At 47.7% G+C, this 20,135-nt stretch overlaps 1 protein-coding gene across 1 annotated transcript in view; it reads right to left on the reverse strand.

Annotated features, from left to right (window-relative positions):
• The window catches only part of cntnap2a (contactin associated protein 2a), a 195,564-nt gene extending 176,239 nt beyond the window's left edge, over positions 1-19,325 (reverse strand). The window contains exons 1-2 of the mRNA XM_045210319.1: positions 19,255-19,325; positions 18,704-18,810 (exon numbers count right to left, since the gene is read on the reverse strand). Coding sequence (XP_045066254.1) covers positions 18,704-18,810; positions 19,255-19,325 — 178 coding nt within the window. The remainder of the gene's footprint in view (positions 1-18,703; positions 18,811-19,254) is intronic.
• Between the last annotated feature and the right edge of the window lie 810 nt (positions 19,326-20,135).

A 20,135-nucleotide genomic window follows, 5' to 3' on the forward strand; every position in this document is an offset into this window, starting at 1 on the left:
CACCCCCCCCCACACACACACACTCTTCTGTAGCATCACCATCCACAGCTCTTCTGAATCCTTTGTTTGACAAACAGAGAAGGCGATGGACACATGTTGCCTGCATTATGGCTAATATTTGCTTTGATATTTGTTTTGAATGAAAAACTGGGGATGGGCTTCCTATGTCCTGGTTCTTATTAAAGACAAGTAGAATGAATGACTACAATGTCTCAGTCTAAATGTCAATCTACTCCTCTGAGAGAGACAGATGGAGAGGTTGGTAGAAGATGAGAAATGCGATTACATTTCTCTGTTCCATTTCCAGACTAAAGCAAATACATTTCTCTGTTCCATTTCCAGACTAAAGCAAATACATTAAAACGGTAATAACTCTCTCGAGTGGCGCAGTGGTCTAAGGCACTGCATCGCGGTGCTAGCCGTGCCACTAGAGATCCTGGTTCGAATCCAGGCTCTGTCGTAGCAGGCTGCGACCGGGAGACCCATGGGGTGGCGCACAATTGGCCCAGGGTAGGGGAGGGAATGGCCGGCAGGGATGTAGCTCAGTTGGTAGAGCATGGCGTTTGCAACGCCAAGGTTGTGGGTTCGATTCCCACAGGGGGCCAGTTAAAAAAAAGAAAATGTATGCACTCTGGATAAGAGCGTCTGCTAAATGACTAAAATGAAATATCTTATGTGGCTGAACGACAACATGGACAACATACAGCTAGCGGGCTATACGCTACATCGGCAGGATAGAACGGCTGACTCCGGTAAGACAAGGGGTGGCGGTCTGTGTATATTTGTAAACAACAGCTGGTGCACAAAATCAAATACTAAGGAAGTCTTGAGGTTTTGCTCGCTGTAGATGATGATAAGCTGTAGACCACACTATTTACCAAGAGGGTTTTCATCTATATTTTTCATAGCTGTCTATTTACCACCCCAAACCAATGCTGGCATTAAGATTGCACTCAATGAGCTGTATAAGGCCATAACTAAACAGGAAAACGCTCATCCAGAGGCAGCGCTCCTAGTGGCCGGGGACTTTAATGCAGGGAAACTTAAATCCGTTCTACCTAATTTCTACCAGCATGTTAAATGTGCAACCTGAGGAAAAGAAAACTCTAGACCACCTTTACTCCACACACAGAGATGCATACAAAGCTCTCCCTCGCCCTCCATTTGGCAAATCTGACCTCCTGATTCCTGCTTATAAGCAAAAACTAAAGCAGGAAGCACCAGTGACTCAGTTAATAAAAAAGTGGTCAGATGACGCAGATGCTAAGCTACAGGACTGTTTTGCTAGCACAGACTGGATCATGTTCCGGGATTCTTCAGATAGCATTGAGGAGTACACCACATCAGTCAATGTCTTCATCAATAAGTGCATTGATGATGTCGTCCCCACAGTGACCGTACGTACATACCCCAACCAGAAGCCATGGATTACAGGCAACATCCGCACTGAGCTAAAGGGTAGAGCTGCCGCTTTCAAGGAGCGGGACTCTAACCCTGACGCTTATAAGAAATCCCGCTATGCCCTCCGACGGCCTGTTTGATGCCATCAAACAGGCAAAGAGTCAATACAGGACTAAGATTGAATCGTACTACACCGGCTCTGACGCTCGTCGGATGTGGCAGGGCTTGAAAATTATTACAGACTATAAAGGGAAGCACAGCCGCGAGCTGCCCAGTGACACAAGCCTACCAGACGAGCTAAACCACTTCTATGCTTGCTTTGAGGCAAGCAACACTGAAGCATGCATGAGAGCACCAGCTGTTCCGGATGACTATGTGATCACGCTCTCCGTAGCCGATGTGAGTAAGACTTTTAAGCAGGTCAACATTCACAAGGCCGCAGGGCCAGACGGATTACCAGGACGTGTACTCCGAGCATGTGCTGACCAACTGGCAAGTGTCTTCACCGACATTTTCAACATGTCCCTGACTGAGTCTGTAATACCAACATGTTTCAAGCAGACCACCATAGTCCCCGTGCCCAAGGACACTAAGATAACCTGCCTAAATGACTATCGACCCGTAGCACTGATGTCTGTAGCCATGAAGTGCTTTGAAAGGCTGGTCATGGCTCACATCAGCACCATTATCCCAGAAAACCTAGACCCACTCCAATTTGCATATCACCCCAACAGATCCACAGATGATGCAATCTCTATTGCACTCCACACTGCCCTTTCCCACCTGGACAAGAGGAACACCTACATGAGAATGCTATTCATTGACTACAGCTCAGCGTTTAACACCATAGTGCCCTCAAAGCTCATCACTAAGCTAAGGATCCTGGGACTAAACCCCTCCCTCTGCAAAAGGATCCTGGATTTCCTGACGGGCTGCCCCCAGGTGGTAAGGGTAGGTAACAACACATCTGCCACGCTGATCCTCAACACGGGGGCCCCTCAGGGGTGCGTGCTCAGTCCCCTCCTGTACTCCCTGTTCACCCATGACTGCATGGCCAGGCACGACTCCAACACCATCATTAAGTTTGCCGACGACACAACAGTGGTAGGCCTGATCACCGACAACGAAGAGACAGCCTATAGGGAGGAGGTCAGAGACCTGGCCGTGTGGTGCCAGGATAACAACCTCTCCCTCAACGTGACCAAGACAAAGGAGATGATTGTGGACTACAGGAAAAAAAAAGAGGACTGAGCACGCCCCCATTCTCATCGACGGGGCTGTAGTGGAACAGGTTGAGAGCTTCAAGTTCCTTGGTGTCCACATCACCAACAAACTATCATGGTCCAAACACACCAAGACAGTCGTGAAGAGGGCACGACAAAGCCTATTCCCCCTCAGGAGACTGAAAAGATTTGGCATGGGTCCTCAGATCCTCAAAAAGTTCTACAGCTGCACCATCGAGAGCATCCTGACTGGTTGCATCACCGCCTGGTATGGCAACTGCTTGGCCTCCGACCGCAACGCACTACAGAGGGTAGTGCGTACGGCCCAGTACATCACTGGGGCCAAGCTTCCTGCCATCCAGGTCCTCTATACCAGGCGGTGTTAGAGGAAGGCCCTCAAAATTGTCAAAGACTCCAGCCACCCTAGTCATAGACTGTTCTCACTGCTACCGCACGGCAAGCGGTACTGGAGCGCCAAGTCTAGGTCCAAAAGGCTTCTCAACAGCTTCTACCCCCAAGCCATAAGACTCCTGAACAGCTAATCATGGCTACCCAGACTATTTGCACCCCCACCCCATATTTTTACACTGCTGCTATTCTGTTAATTATTTATGCATAGTCACTTTAACTCTACCCACATGTACATATTACCTAAACTACCTCAACTAGCCGGTGCGCCTGCACATTGACTCTGCACCGGTACCCCCCTGTATATAGCCTCCCTACTGTTATTTTATTTTACTTCTTACTACTATTTTACTACTTTTTTTCTCAACACTTTTTTGTTGTTGTTGTTTTATTTTACTTTTTTATTAAGAAATAAATGCATTGTTGGTTAAGGGCTGTAAGTAAGCATTTCACGGTAATGTTTACACCTGCTGTATTCGGCGCATGTGGCAAATACAATTTGATTTGATTTTATTTGAAATAGCTCCGAGCTGCACAAATAGCAAGCTGGACATGTGTCACTGACTCTGTCACCGGCTGTCACTGTTTAAACAACCAAGACTTCAAGTGGGCTAGGGAGTTATACAGGTTGACAGGCTTTCGTCACAGTCAAGCACTAACACACCTAATTCAACTAATCAACAACACCTTGATATGTTTAGTGTTAGTGGATGGAAAATGCATTCTGTAACGAAATACGATGGGGAATGGTGTGAAATTGAAACTAAGAGTGTTTCGCAGAAACCCTGCCTTTGGCCATTGCAATTATGACGGTAATTTTATATTAGCTGGAATCATTATAAAGTAGATAATGTATCCATGGAAATGCTTTACATTCCTTACTCTATTCTACAAAATGCACTAAAACCTCATTTCTCTTTGTGTGTATGCGTGTGTGTGTGTGTGTTTGTGTGTGTGTGCGCATGCGTGCATGCATGTGTGTGTGCATGCACGTGTGTTTGTGTGTGTGTGTGTGTGTGTGTGTGTGTGCGTGTATCCCGATAATGATAGTACTTCCACCACAGGGAGTTAAATGCATTTGAGATAAAAAAACTAATGGGGTGACTTACCCCCACACAACACACAGCATTCACAGATCCTCTGATAGCCGCTATACAGTCGTTATCCATTATTAGTTGTAATATAATATTGCTGTCAGAGTTATGTTCCAAGCTGGAGAAACAGAGAAAGGACTGGAAAGAATGATTACAGTAATTTTCCTCAGCTTCACTGGATGAAAAGACTCCATCTAACATGTTGCGTTAACAATAGATGATTACAGTATCAATTCCTTTCACCACTTCTTCCTTCCTTCCTTCCTTCCTTTCTTTCTTTCTCTGTGCAGTGAACGCAGCTTCCTTTTGAAATCCCGACAGGCTATTGAAAGAACATCAGTTCTGAATTCCAAAATGGAATGGTGATTTTAGGTTCATGAATTTATTTTATTAGAGGATGATAAAACCGACAACTAAAATGCAGCAACTGGGGAATGGATAGAATGGCTTTTGATGTAAGTGGGAGACAATGAAAATGAGAAAGAGAGAGAGAAAGACAGTGGTAATTAAGGGGTGAAAGACACACACACAGCGGGCCAGGTCCAGCAGTAATTAAGGGGTGAAAGACACACACACAGCGGGCCAGGTCCAGCAGTAATTAAGGGGTGAAAGACACACACACAGCGGGCCAGGTCCAGCAGTAATTAAGGGGTGAAAGACACACACACAGCGGGCCAGGTCCAGCAGTAATTAAGGGGTGAAAGACACACACACAGCGGGCCAGGTCCAGCAGTAATTAAGGGGTGAAGTCTATTTGCTAACGACCTTCATCTCAGAGCCCCACAGTGAGGTCAGGGTTCTCCATCCCAGTGGAGCAGGGGCTCCCACAGGTTAATAACAGCAGAGAAGGGGACGACGATGTGTATATGTGTATGTGTGAGCGAGAGAGAGAGAAAGAGAGAGAGAAGAACCCTCCCCAAAAAAAGCCCTCCCTGTTAGATGCTGTTGCTTTCAACCGCTTTGAGAATAAGTGAATAGCTGGAGCTGCTGATAAGGTGAGTGTGTGTGTGTGTGCGTTTACTAATGGTTACTAAAACATGGGGCAGAAAGCAAGCTGGCCTCTGTCTTTCCCCGTCTATCTTTTTCCATTTCCCACCGCTCATCTCGCTCCCTGTGTTACCTCTTTATCTCTCCTCTCTCCTCTTTCTCGGCGGTGCATTCTCTCTCGTCTCTTTCACTTTCACCAGACGTCAGAGGCAATCCATCTCCACGCCAACCTGCCTCTGGCAATAATTACCCTAAGATGGGGACGGGAGAGCGAAGGTGTGCATGTGCGTGCGTGTGCGCGTGGATGATGGATTGATGAGAGAGGACACAGACTGTTAAAGGGAACATGCTCTGCTGTATCTCATGGCCTTACTCAAACCTCTACCCTGCTCTGAGTCCAGAATCCTGGGCCTTACTCAAAATTCTACCCTGCTCTGAGCCCAGAGTCCTGTGCCTTACTCAAACCTCTACCCTGCTCTGAGCCCAGAGTCCTGGGCCTTACTCAAACCTTGCTCTGAGTCCGGAGTCCTGGGCCTTACTCAAACCTCTACCCTGCTCTGAGCCCAGAGTCCTGGGCCTTACTCAAACCTCTACCCTGCTCTGAGTCCGGAGTCCTGGGCCTTACTCAAACCTCTACCCTGCTCTGAGCCCAGAGTGCTGGGCCTTACTCAAACCTCTACCCTGCTCTGAGCCCAGAGTGCTGGGCCTTACTCAAATCTCTACCCTGCTCTGAGCCCAGAGTGCTGGGCCTTACTCAAACCTCTACCCTGCTCTGAGCCCAGAGTGCTGGGCCTTACTCAAACCTCTACCCTGCTCTGAGCACAGAGTGATGGGCAGTCCAAACGTGCCAGGCTTTTACTACTAATAAGTCAGATTAGGTTTATATGTCTCCATAGGTACTGATCTAAAGTCAGTTCTGCATTTTCTCTGCTAATGGTTAAGGTCAGGATTACTGGGATTTAACCTGTGCTGTGCCTAAGAAGAGAAGAGACAGTGCCGGAGAAGATGGCTGCCGTTTTACAGCCCTCTAACCAATTGTACTATTATGTGTGTTTTTCCGCGTTATTTGTAATTTATTTTGTACATAATGTTTCTGCCATCGTCTCTTATAACCAAAAAGAGCTTCTGGATATCAGGACAGCGATTACTCACCTCGTATTGGACGAAGATTTTTTCTTCAACGAGGCGGCCGCGAAGGATATCATACAGACACCCGACAAGGCCCAAATCCCCGTCATTCGCGTGAGGAAGAGACGGAGATATCGTGGACATAGATCGGGGGGCCTTGTAAGGATCCGACGGCGAGCGAGTAAACTGCCTCTTCCATCAATCCTATTAGCCAACGTTCAATCATTTGAAAATAAATTGGATGACTTAAGATTACGGTTATCCTACCAACGGGACATTAAAAACTGTAATATCTCATGTTTCACTGAGTCGTGGCTGAACGACGACAATGATAACATTCAGCTAGCAGGCTATACGCTACATCGGCAGGACAGAACGGCTGACTCCGGTAAGACAAGGGGTGGCGGTCTGTGTATATTTGTAAACAACAGCTGGTGCACAAAATCAAATACTAAGGAAGTCTCGAGGTTTTGCTCGCCTGAGGTAGAGTATCTTATGATAAGCTGTAGACCACACTATTTACCAAGAGAGTTTTCATCTATATTTTTCATAGCTGTCTATTTACCACCACAAACCAATGCTGGCATTAAGATTGCACTGAATGAGTTGTACAAGGCCATTAATCAACAGGAAAACGCTCATCCAGATGCAGCGCTCCTAGTGGCCGGGACTTTAATGCAGGGAAACTTAAATCCGTTCTACCTAATTTCTACCAGCATGTTAAATGTGCAACCAGAGGAAAAAAAAACTCTAGACCACCTTTACTCCACACACAGAGACGCATACAAAGCTCTCCCTCGCCCTCCATTTGGCAAATCTGACCATAACTCTATCCTCCCTGATTCCTGCTTATAAGCAAAAACTAAAGCAGGAAGCACCAGTGACTTCGGTTAATAAAAAAGTGGTCAGATGACGCAGATGCTAAGCTACAGGACTGTTTTGCTAGCACAGACTGGAACATGTTCTGGGATTCTTCAGACAGCATTGAGGAGTACACCACATCAGTCACTGGCTTCATCAATAAGTGCATCGATGATGTCGTCCCCACAGTGACCGTACGTACATACCCCAACCAGAAGCCATGGATTACAGGAAACATCCGCACTGAGCTAAAGGGTAGAGCTGCCGCTTTCAAGGAACGGGACTCTAACCCAGGCGCTTATAAGAAATCCCGCTATGACCTCCGACGAACCATCAAACAGGCAAAGAGTCAATACAGGACTAAGATTGAATCGTACTACACTGGCTCTGATGCTCGACGGATGTGGCAGGGCTTGAAAACTATTACAGACTACAAAGGGAAGCACAGCCGCGAGCTGCCCAGTGACACAAGCCTACCAGACGAGCTAAACCACTTCTATGCTCGCTTCGAGGCAAGCAACACTGAAGCATGCATGAGAGCACCAGCTGTTCCGGATGACTATGTGATCACGCTCTCCGTAGCCGATGTGAGTAAGACTTTTAAGCAGGTCAACATTCACAAGGCCGCAGGGCCAGACGGATTACCAGGACGTGTACTCCGAGCATGTGCTGACCAACTGGCAAGTGTCTTCACTGACATTTTCAACATGTCCCTGACTGAGTCTGTAATACCAACATGTTTCAAGCAGACCACCATAGTCCCCGTGCCCAAGGACTCTAAGATAACCTGCCTAAATGACTACCGACCCGTAGCACTGACGTCTGTAGCCATGAAGTGCTTTGAAAGGCTGGTCATGGCTCACATCAACAGCATTATCCCAGAAACCCTAGACCCACTCCAATTTGCATACCGCCCCAACAGATCCACAGATGATGCAATCTCTATTGCACTCCACACTGCCCTTTCCCACCTGGACAAGAGGAACACCTACGTGAGAATGCTATTCATTGACTACAGCTCAGCATTCAACACCATAGTGCCCTCTAAGCTCATCACTAAGCTAAGGATCCTGGGACTAAACACCTCCCTCTGCAACTGGATCCTGGACTTCCTGACGGGCCGCCCCCAGGTGGTAAGGGTAGGTAACAACACATCTGCCACACTGATCCTCAACACGGGGGCCCCTCAGGGGTGCGTGCTCAGTCCCCTCCTGTACTCTCTGTTCACCCATGACTGCATGGCCAGGCACGACTCCAACACCATCATTAAGTTTGCCGACGACACAACAGTGGTAGGCCTGATCACCGACAACGATGAGACAGCCTATAGGGAGGAGGTCAGAGATCTGGCCGTGTGGTGCCAGGACAACAACCTCTCCCTCAACGTGACCAAGACAAAGGAGATTATTGTGGACTACAGGAAAAAAAAAGAGGACTGAGCACGCCCCCATTCTCATCGACGGGGCTGTAGTGGAACAGGTTGAGAGCTTCAAGTTCCTTGGTGTCCACATCACCAACGAACTATCATGGTCCAAACACACCAAGACAGTCGTGAAGAGGGCACGACAAAGCCTATTCCCCCCTCAGGAGACTGAAAAGATTTGGCATGGGTCCTCAGATCCTCAAAAAATTCTATAGCTGCACCATCGAGAGCATCCTGACTGGTTGCATCACCGCCTGGTATGGCAACTGCTTGGCCTCCGACCGCAAGGCACTACAGAGGGTAGTGCGTACGGCCCAGTACATCACTGGGGCAAAGCTTCCTGCCATCCAGGACCTCTATACCAGGCGGTGTCAGAGGAAGGCCCTCAAAACTGTCAAAGACTCCAGCCACCCTAGTCATAGACTGTTCTCTCTGCTACCGCACAGCAAGCGGTACCGGAGTGCCAAGTCTAGGTCCAAAAGACTTCTCAACAGCTTCTACCCCCAAGCCATAAGACTCCTGAACAGCTAATCATGGCTACCCGGACTATTTGCACTGCAAACTATTTGCACCCATCCTTTTTACGCTGCTGCTACTCTGTTAATTATTTATGCATAGTCACTTTAACTCTACCCACATGTACATATTACCTCAACTACCTCAACTAGCCGGTGCCCCCGCACATTGACTCTGCAACGGTACCCCCCTGTATATATAGCCTCCCTACTGTCACTTTATTTTACTTCTGCTCTTTTTTTTCTCAACACTTTTTTTGTTGTTGTTTTATTTTTACTTTTTTTTGTTTAAAATAAATGCACTGTTGGTTAAGGGCTGTAAGTAAGCATTTCACTGTAATGTCTGCACCTGTTGTATTCGGCGCATGTGACCAATAAAATTTGATTTGATTTGATTTGATTTGATAAGGGAAATGTCTACCTGTAGCCAAAAGAACATGTTCATTACCTCATTACTTCCTTCTCTAGTCGTAACGGTGCTATTCGCAAAATATGGCTTGGAAAAACTACCTCAATCCAGCGATGGGAGATTGCGCTGTACTCCTAATTATTACACAATGATGAATGATGAATCGAGAATATTTAAATACTGCTAGTTTTTAATCAAACTGCCCTTTTCTTTCAGCATGCTAGGCTAGCTAATGCTAAAGCAACCCATTGGATTCGACAACACTTCCGGTAACTACTCACCCCAACATTATTTTTTTGTAAACAATAACAACCATACAGGACATAAACAAAATAAATAAACAGACGCACACACATTTCAACAAACATCAATGATGATCAATCACACCCGTTCAGACCCACATGTTCACACCACAGCCATACACATCACGTACACTATATATACAAAAGTATGTGGACACCCCTTCAAATTAGTGGATTCGGCTATTTCAGCCACACCCGTTGCTGACGGGTGTATAAAATCGAGCAAACAGCCATGATATCTCCATAGACAATCCTTGGCAGTAGAATGGCCTTACTGAAGAGCTCAGTGACTTTCAACGTGGCACCGTCATAGGATGCCACCTTTCCAACAAGTCAGTTGGTCAAATTTCTGCCCTGCTAGAGCTGCCCCAGTCAACTGTAAGTGCTGTTATTGTGAAGTGGAAACGTCTAGTGGCAACAACGGCTCAGCCGCGAAGTGGTAGGCCACACAAGCTCACAGAACAGGACCGCAGAGTGCTGAAGCGCGTAGCGCGTAAAAATCGTCTGTCCTCGGTTGCAACACTCACTACCGAGTTCCAAACTGCCTCCGGAAGCAACGTCAGCACAATAACTGTTCATCAGGAGCTTCATGAAATGGGTTTCCATGGCCTAGCATCTGCACACAAGCCTAAGATCACCATGGGCAATCGGCATGAGTGGTGTAAAGCTCGCCACCATTGTAATCTGGAGCAGTGGAAACGCATTCTTTGGAGTGATGAATCACACTTCACCATCTGGCAGTCCGATGGACAAATCTGGGTTTGGCGGATGCCAGGAGAACGCTACCTGCCCGAATGCATAGTGCCAACTGTAAAGTTTAGTGGCGGAGGAATAATGGTTTGGGGCTGTTTTTCATGGTTTGGGCTAGGCCCCTTAGTTCAAGTTATGGGAAATCTTAACGCTATATGAAATTCTAGACGATTCTGTGCTTCCAACTTTGTGGCAACAGTTTGGGGAAGGCCCTTTCTTGTTTCAGCATGACAATGCCCCGGTGCACAAAGCGAGGTCCAGACAGAAATGGTTTGTCAAGATCGGTGTGGAAGAACGTGACTGGCCTGCACAGAGCCCTGACCTCAGCCCCATCGAACACCTTTGGGATAAATTGGAACGCTGACTGCATGCCAGGCCTAATAGCCCAACATCAGTGCTGACCTCACTAATGCTCTTGTGGCTGAATGGAAGCAAGTCCCCGCAGCAATGTTCCAACATCTAGTGGAAAGCCTTCCCAGAAGAGTGGTGGCTGTTTTAGCAGCAAAGGGGGGACCAACTCCATATTAATGCCCATGATTCTGAAATGGTGTCCACATACTTTTGGTCATGTAGTGTATGTCTCACAACCACACTCCCCCTCATCCTTCATCCCCTGGAACTTTCCAGTGCTTGTAGCACTCGATGCCATATGGCGTCAAATTTCACTGTTCTATTTTTCTCCATAGCCCAGACCTTTTCAATATTTAAATAACAGTACATTTGATTCATCCACTGCCATAGTGATGGAGGATAATTTGATTTCTTCTTCTTTGTAAGTAGAAGTTTTTTCAAAATCATTGACAAGAAAAGTATGGTCCACCCCATTCGGCATTTCACCGCACCCTCATATGCCATGTCTTGAAATATGCAGATAAACGGATTAAAAGCACCCATTGTTCCTCTTTAGTGCATTTAACAATATGTCGCAAGTAAAGGCCTTGGGTGGCGAGTTGATACAATTCCATGTCTGGAAGGTTAAAACCACCCTCAGACTTAGGAAGATGTAAAACTTTCCTTTTTATTCTATGAGTTTTATTTGCCCATATAAAGTCTGTTATGGCCGAGTATACTTTTTTAAAGAATGTCTTCGGTGGGGTAATTGGTACTACCGAGAATAAATATAAAAACTTTGGAAGCCATGCCATTCTGAAGAGGTTTATTCTACCAGTAAGATTTATGGGAAGATTATTCAATTTAATTAGATCTGCTTTCATATTGTTGAGTAATGGGATGAAGTTATCTTTATATACTTGTTGTTTGTTGTCACTTATTAAGCATCCTATGTATTTGATATTTTTTGTGGTCCTCTTGAAAGATTGCTGTATTTTTATTTTTACTATTGCCATAATTTACTTTCTTTCCACATAAATGTTATATCCTGAGATTTTAGCAAGGGGGCATTGAGTTTGCAATATTGGTCAGGTATATCAGGAGATCATCTGCAAATAAGGTAGTTTATATTCATGTTTACCAATACTGATACCTGTTACGTTTGGGTCCTGTCTAATTCTTTCTCCAAGCGGTTCAATTACCAATGTAAACAGGAGGGGGGAGAGAGGACACCCCTGTCTTGTGCACCTTTCTAAAGCAATTTCATCAGATAATGTATTATTTGTGTAAATCTTTGCTTTAGGACATTTATATAATATTTGTATTACATTTATTAGTTCAGATATGTCCCAAAATGTTAAATAGAATTCTATGGGAAAGCCGTCCATTCCTGGTGCTTTTCTCGTATTTTCATGGAATCTAATGGGCTGCTATAGCATTAGCTAGCTTAGCATGCTGAAGAAAAGGGCAGTTTAATTAAAACTAGCAGTATTTCAATATTCTTGATTTATCATTCATCATTTTGGAATAATCTATAATCTAGTTGAATTCTTTTGGCTCGTCTACCTGGTGCTTATTTCTTATTCCTTGACCTTATTACCATATCCAGGTTGATATGCTGCTCTGCTTTGCTCCATGTAATTGGCTAGACATCCCTAGAGGTGGAGGAGATCTGGTGATGGTTTAAATTTAAATCAGGTCGACATATTTGGAAATAATGAATTCCCCATTGTTATCTGATGTGTGTGTGTGTACTTGCGTGTGTTTGCTTGAATGTGAGTGCACGTACGTGTGTGTGCATGTGTGGTTTGCAGACATGTCTGTGTGTGATTGATGGCGCCACAGGGGCTCAGTACTGCAGATGGATTCTCCTCCAAAAAGAAAGCGAGAGAGAAGACTGAGCGAGATAGAGAGCGACATTGACAGAGAGAGAGAGAGAGAGAGGGAACGAAGGAGAGAGAGAAAGAAAGAGAGCGAGAGGGAGAAGAATGGAAGGCACCTGGTATCCCACTGCTCTAATAGACACCTGGGCTGGGTCAAATCCCACATCTCACGTCACCAGTGAACACTGAGTTATGAGGATGGAGAGTTTGTACTGCAACAGAAGACCCACTCCTGCTCAGAGATACACACTGCTGTTACAGACTACTGTTACTGTCACGCCCTGACATAGAGATCTCTAGTTAGTTTGGTCAGGGTGTGAATATCTATGTGTAGATCTAGTATGTGTAGATCTATGTTGGCCGGGTGTGGTTCCCAATCAGCGGCAGCTGTCGATCTTTGTCTCTGATTGGGGATCATACTTAGGCAGCCATTTTGCCTACCTATGTTGTGGGATCTTGTTTCTGGTTTGGCTTGTTTATGCGTAGCCCATTAGAACTTCACGTTACGTTGCTTTTGTTGTTTTGTCGTGTGTTTACTTCTTAATTAAACATGTACGCATACCACGCTGCACCTTGGTCTGATCCTTTACTCAACGAACGTGACAGAAGATCCCACCACCAATGGACCAAGCAGCGTGAACAGGAGGAGCAGACACCTTGGACACAGGTGGGGAAGACATTTTGGACATGGGAGGAGATATTGGCTGGAAAAGGACCCTGGGCGAAGCCCAGGCAGGAGAGGATCAATGGCGAAATCGGAGTTCGAGACCGCGAAGGAAGCCCGAGAGGCAACCCCAAAAAAACTAAAATTGGGGGGCACACGGGGTGGTTGGCTAAGCAGCAGGAGGCCCGGAAAGACCTGCAGATTAGCACTCTGACAGAAGAGACATCCACCTTACGGGGGCTGATAGCGAAGAAGGAGCAGGTGATCTCCCTTCAGAAGGAGGCGCTGCAGGAGGCCCTCAGGGAGACGGAGTCAGTGGTTGCACTGAGAAAGGAGCTGGCCAGACAACAGGAGGAGCTGAGAGTGGAGATAACCCTCCAGCAGCAGAGAACTCAGTGCTTAGAGCAGAGGCTGGAGGAGCCAAGTTTCAGAGCACTGAGAGAGGAGCTGGCCAGACAACAGGAGGAGCTGAGAGTGGAGATAACCCTCCAGCAGCAGAGAGCTCAGTCCTTAGAGCAGAGGCTGGCGGAGCCAGGTTTAGCAGAGCCAACTCCCTGCACTCGCTTTGAGGAGTGTGTGACCAAACAGGCACCAGGCTATGCGCCGGCTTTACGCACTGTGCAGTCAGTGCGCTTTCACAGAACGGTAAGGCCCATGCCTGCTCCTCGCACCAAACCAGTGGTGCGTGTCTCCAGTCCGGCACGGCCCATGCCTGCTCCTCGCACCAAACCAGTGGTGCGTGTCTCCAGTCCGGCACGGCCCGTGCCTGTTCCTCGCACCAAACCAGTGGTGCGTGTTTCCAGTCCGGCACGGCCCGTGCCTGCTCCTCGCACCAAACCAGTGGTGCGTGTTTCCAGTCCGGTACGGCCCGTGCCTGCTCCTCGCACCAAACCAGTGGTGCGTGTCTCCAGTCCGGCACGGCCCGTGTCTGCTCCTTGCACCAAACCAGTGGTGCGTGTCTCTAGTCCGGCACGGCCCGTGCCTGCTCCTCGCACCATACCAGAGGTGCGTGTTTCCAGTCCGGCACGGCCGTGCCTGCTCCTCGCACCAAACCAGTGATGCGTGTCCCCAGCCCGGTACGCCCCGTACCTGCTCCCCGCACCAAACCAGTGGTGCGTGTCTCCAGTCCTGTACGGCCCGTTCCTACTCCTCGGGGTCCAGACAGGGCTTGGTGCATTGTGGGAGGACTGAGAGGGAAAGCATCGCGCCGGGGTCCAGACCGGACCAGGTGTGCAATGGGGAGCCAGAAAAGGAGAGGAAAGTAAGGGTGACGTCGCGCCCGGAGCCGGAGCCGCCACCAAGGCTAAATGCCCACCCGGACCCTCCCCTAATGAGTCAGTTTTGCGGCCGGAGTCCGCACCATGGGGGGTGAGGGGTGGGGGGGTTGGTTTGTGTGTTTCTGGTTTGGCTTGTTTATGTGTAGCCCATTAGAACTTCACGGTACGTTGCTTTTGTTGTTTTGTCGTGTGTTTACTTCTTAATGTGGTCCTCTGTAGCTCAGCTGGTAGAGCACGGCGCTTGTAACGCCAAGGTAGTGGGTTCGATCCCCGGGACCACCCATACACAAAAATGTATGCACGCATGACTGTAAGTCGCTTTGGATAAAAGCGTCTGCTAAATGGCATATTATTATTATTATTATTATTAATTAAACATGTACGCATACCATGCCGAGTGCTGATGCGCGTAGTGCGTAAAAATCGTCTGTCCTCGGTTGCAACACTCCCTACCGAGTTCGAAACTGCCTCTGGATGCAACGTCTGCACAAGAACTGTTCTTCGGGAGCTTCATGAAATGGGTTTCCATGTCCGAGCAGCCGCACACAAGCCTAAAATCACCATGCACCACCATTGGACTCTGGAGCAGCGGCAACGTGTTCTCTGGAGTGATGAATCACACTTCACCATCTGGCAGTCCGACGGACAAATATGGGTTTGGCGGATGCCAGGAGAATGCTACCTGCCTGAATGCATAGAGCCAACTGTAAAGTTTGGTGGATGAGGAATAATGGTCTGGGGCTATTTTTCAGGGTTCGGGCTAGGCCCCTTAGTTCCAGTGAAGGGAAATCTTAACGCTACAGCATACAATGACATTCTAGACAATTCTGTGCTTCCAAATTTGTGGCAACAGTTTGGGGAAGAACCTTTCCTGTTTCAGCATGACAATGCCCCCGTGCACAAAGCGAGATCCATACAGAAATGGTTTGCTGAGATCGGTGTGGAAGAACTTGACTAGCCTGCACAAAACCCTGACCTCAACCCCATCGAACACCTTTGGGATTAATTGGAACGCCGACTGTGAGCCAGGGCTATTCACCCAACATCAGTGCCCGACCCCACTAATGCTCTTGTGGCTGAATGGAAGCAAGTCCCCACAGCAATGTTCCAACATCTAGTGGAAAGCCTTCCCAGAAGAGTGGAGGTTGTTATAGCAGCAAAGGGGGGACCAACTCCATATTAATGCCCATGATTTTGGAATAAGATGTTCCAAAAGCAGGTGCCCACATACTTTTGGTCATGTTGTGTACATTAGTAATGTCTGTACACACGCATAATATTAATGTGTACAATCATATTTCATGAAACATCTCCCAAAGGATCACATATCCACAAGGAAATCCAGTCATCAAGTCTGCCTCGTTGGCAGAAAAACAACTTACATGCCTATACTGTACAACACACATGCAAACAAACCACCTAAAGTCACCTACAAACCAAACTTCAAACGGATGATTGAGCCATGATCCGTGTTGAAAGAAAATCTAGTAAAGTAGCGATGGGACATGTCTACCATCTCCCTAGAGTAGCTCTGAGCTCCACTACTTCTGTCTTCTAAAAGCATACTCTTAAAACCACAGCCACTCTGATTACTTGGCCTAAGTACTTTCACTACATGTACTATCACTATATGCACAGTACATATTTCCTACAGTACAGAACCCTCTATCCTGGGGTCCAATCAATGTTCCGTCTTCCCAGCATGATATGGAATGTGTAATGTTGTGAACTGCATATACAGTGGGGAAAAAAAGTATTTAGTCAGCCACCAATTGTGCAAGTTCTCCCACTTAAAAAGATGAGAGAGGCCTGTAAATCACATTGTAGGATTTTTAATGAATTTATTTGCAAATTATGGTGGAAAATAAGTATTTGGTCAATAACAAAAGTTTCTCAATACTTTGTTATATACCCTTTGTTGGCAATGACACAGGTCAAACGTTTTGTGTAAGTCTTCACAAGGTTTTCACACACTGTTGCTGGTATTTTGGCCCATTCCTCCATGCAGATCTCCTCTAGAGCAGTGATATTTTGAGGCTGTCGCTGGGCAACACAGACTTTCAACTCCCTCCAAAGATTTTCTATGGGGTTGAGATCTGGAGACTGGCTAGGCCACTCCAGGACCTTGAAATGCTTCTTACGAAGCAACTCCTTCGTTGCCCGGGCGGTGTGTTTGGGATCATTGTCATGCTGAAAGACCCAGCCACGTTTCATCTTCAATGCTCTTGCTGATGGAAGGAGGTTTTCACTCAAAATCTCACGATACATGGCCCCATTCATTCTTTCCTTTACACGGATCAGTCGTCCTGGTCCCTTTTGCAGAAAAACAGCCCCAAAGCATGATGTTTCCACCCCCATGCTTCACAGTAGGTATGGTGTTCTTTGGATGCAACTCACCATTCTTTGTCCTCCAAACACGACGAGTTGAGTTTTTACCAAAAAGTTCTATTTAGGTTTCATCTGACCATATGACATTCTCCCAATCCTCTTCTGGATCATCCAAATGCACTCTAGCAAACTTCAGACGGGCCTGGACATGTACTGGCTTAAGCAGGGGGACACATCTGGCACTGCAGGATTTGAGTCCCTGGCGGCGTAGTGTGTTACTGATGGTAGGCTTTGTTACTTTGGTCCCAGCTCTCTGCAGGTCATTCACTAGGTCCCCCCGTGTGGTTCTGGGATTTTTGCTCACCGTTTTTGTGATCATTTTGACCCCACGGGGTGAGATCTTGCGTGGAGCCCCAGATCGAGGGAGATTATCAGTGGCCTTGTATGTCTTCCATTTCCTAATAATTGCTCCCACAGTTGATTTCTTCAAACCAAGCTGCTTACCTATTGCAGATTCAGTCTTCCCAGCCTGGTGCAGGTCTACAATTTTGTTTCTGGTGTCCTTTGACAGCTCTTTGGTCTTGGCCATAGTGGAGTTTGGAGTGTGACTGTTTGAGGTTGTGGACAGGTGTCTTTTATACTGATAACAAGTTCAAACAGGTGCCATTAATACAGGTAACGAGTGGAGGACAGAGGAGCCTCTTAAAGAAGAAGTTACAGGTCTGTGAGAGCCAGAAATCTTGCTTGTTTGTAGGTGACCAAATACTTATTTTCCACCATAATTTGCAAATAAATTCATTAAAAATTCTACAATGTGATTTTCTGGAGAAAAAAAATCTCAATTTGTCTGTCATAGTTGACGTGTACCTATGATGATAATTACAGGCCTCTCTCATCTTTTTAAGTGGGAGAACTTTGGTGGCTGACTAAATACTTTCCCCCCCACTGTAACTGTACTTATTGTACTGTACTTATTGTACAGTCTATATTAGAGCTGGAATGATAATTATCCACACCGACCATACCGATTACTTATCGCAGGCATTTAGCTGATATCGTTCATTAGCCTATACTAAAGAAATGTGAAGTTTGAAATGAAATATGGGTGATTATTAATGGGTCAATTGATGGCTACTGTTACAGGAGGGGGTCGCAGTTCCGGAGCAACACACTAGGTGTCATCCTCCGACAACCTTAGGCACCTCCTCACTCACAGTCGGGACTAATCATCATCCTATTGGTGTCACCTGTGTCTATCAGTTCACCTGTGTATTTATGCCCTCACTTCCCTGTGTTCCCTTGCTCAGTTTTCTCTGCTAGTTTCTCTATGTCCAGCAGTACTACTCAGTGTCTGATCGGAGATCTATGTCAGGTACTTGAGAAGTGTTCTCCCTGTTTCAATATTTGTTTAAGTCTTAGGTAGTATTTCGTATTTTGGCTGTCAGACAGTTTTTGGAGACTTATTTGCTCCACCTTTCTTTTATAGTTATAAGTCCGTTCTTTGTATTTTGGCTTCGGGATCACCAGTAAAGATCCTTGTTTCACCATCTCTGCCTACTGCCTATTGTATATCATGCTCCACACCTGGGTCACACCTCACCCCAAACCTTAAGGAAAACTGTGCAAATATGGACCCAGCGGAGGCAGCACAGTATCGGAGCGCATTGGAAACACAGGGAGCTATGCTGAACCAACACGACCGCAGCCTGCAGCAGATCACCGAGAATCTCCGCCAGCTGACGATTGCTGTGCAGAGCCGGGTGGAAACCCGACCAGCCCCGGCAGCCGACGGAGCGGAAGCCGCGGCAGCGCCGTCTACAGTCTTGCCTGCAACATCGCGGGAACCACGCCTACCACCTCCGGAGAGGTATGACAGACGTCCAGAGGGCTGCAGGGAATTCCTCACCCAGTGTTCCCTGGTATTCAGTCTACAACCCTCCTCCTTCCTGACGGAGCAGGGCCGGGTGGCCTACATCATCACTCTGTTGATGGGTCGGGCCCTTTCCTGGGCTACCGCGGAGTGGGAGAGCCAAACTCTGGTTAGCTCCGACTCCTACAAATTCACCCGGGAGCTACGCAAGGTGTTCGACACCTCTCTGGTGGTGTCGGGGCACGAGGCCGGGAGGCGGCTCACGGCCTGTCGGCAGGGTGACCGTTCGGTGGCGGACTACTCCGTGGAGTTCCGGACCCGAGCTCGAGACGCAGGATGGTAGGAGGCTGCCCTAGTCGTCCTTTACGCCCAGGGGCTATCGGAGGGGGTGAAGGACGAACTCTCCTTCAGGGAGCTGCCTGAGTGACTGGACGGCTTTGTCGAACTCTCGGTGCGGGTAGACAATCGGCATCGTGAGAGGGTGCATGAGAGAGGGATGACGCAATGCGCGCCTCCGCGTTCCCCTATCAACCCGGAGGCTTTCTGCCGATTCAGGGAGGAGACGCCTCAGGAGGAGGATATGCAGCTGGGGGTGGCGCGCTTGTCCAGGATGGAGAGGCAGAGGTGTCTGCGCCAAGGACATTGCCTGTACTGCGGCCAGGCAGATCACCACTGCGACTCATGCCCGGAGAAGCCGGAAAACGGGAGGGCTCGCTAGTATCGGGAGGGGTGCTAGCGAGCCGGAACCGTCGCGTCGGGCGTATGCACTGGTGGATTCTGGGGCCGCGGGGCCCAAGGGTGGAGCGTTCCGTTACTCTCCCTCTCCAAGCCGGTTTCCGGTCATGGGCCTGGACGGCCGGCCGTTGGGGTCGGGCTTCATCACCCAGCGCACTGTCCTATGGGAGGATATCCAGTTTTTCCTCGGGCACCCTGGCTGGTCGCCCACAAACCCCGGATAGACTGGTCCACGGGTCTCCACCAACCACTCATCAGCCCAAACCACCGTCCCAGATCATCTACCAGTCCTCACCTCTTACCCAGGTCCCGCACTCCGATAATAACATTCCGGAGGCGCCGAGGTGAACGGCTGGGGCCGTCGATCGTGGGGGGGTGTCACTAGGTGTCATCCTCCGACAACCTTACAGGCTACAACCATCAAACTAGTAGTAGTAGTTTAAAGGATAATAAAAAAACAGTGATGCACATAAACTTATCGTTCTATTTATCATTATCGCATCAATTAAGGCAATTTATCGCGATATGGATTGTTTTCCATATTGCC

This window comes from Coregonus clupeaformis, chromosome 34, assembly GCF_020615455.1.
Source record: "Coregonus clupeaformis isolate EN_2021a chromosome 34, ASM2061545v1, whole genome shotgun sequence".
NCBI lineage: Eukaryota > Metazoa > Chordata > Actinopteri > Salmoniformes > Salmonidae > Coregonus > Coregonus clupeaformis.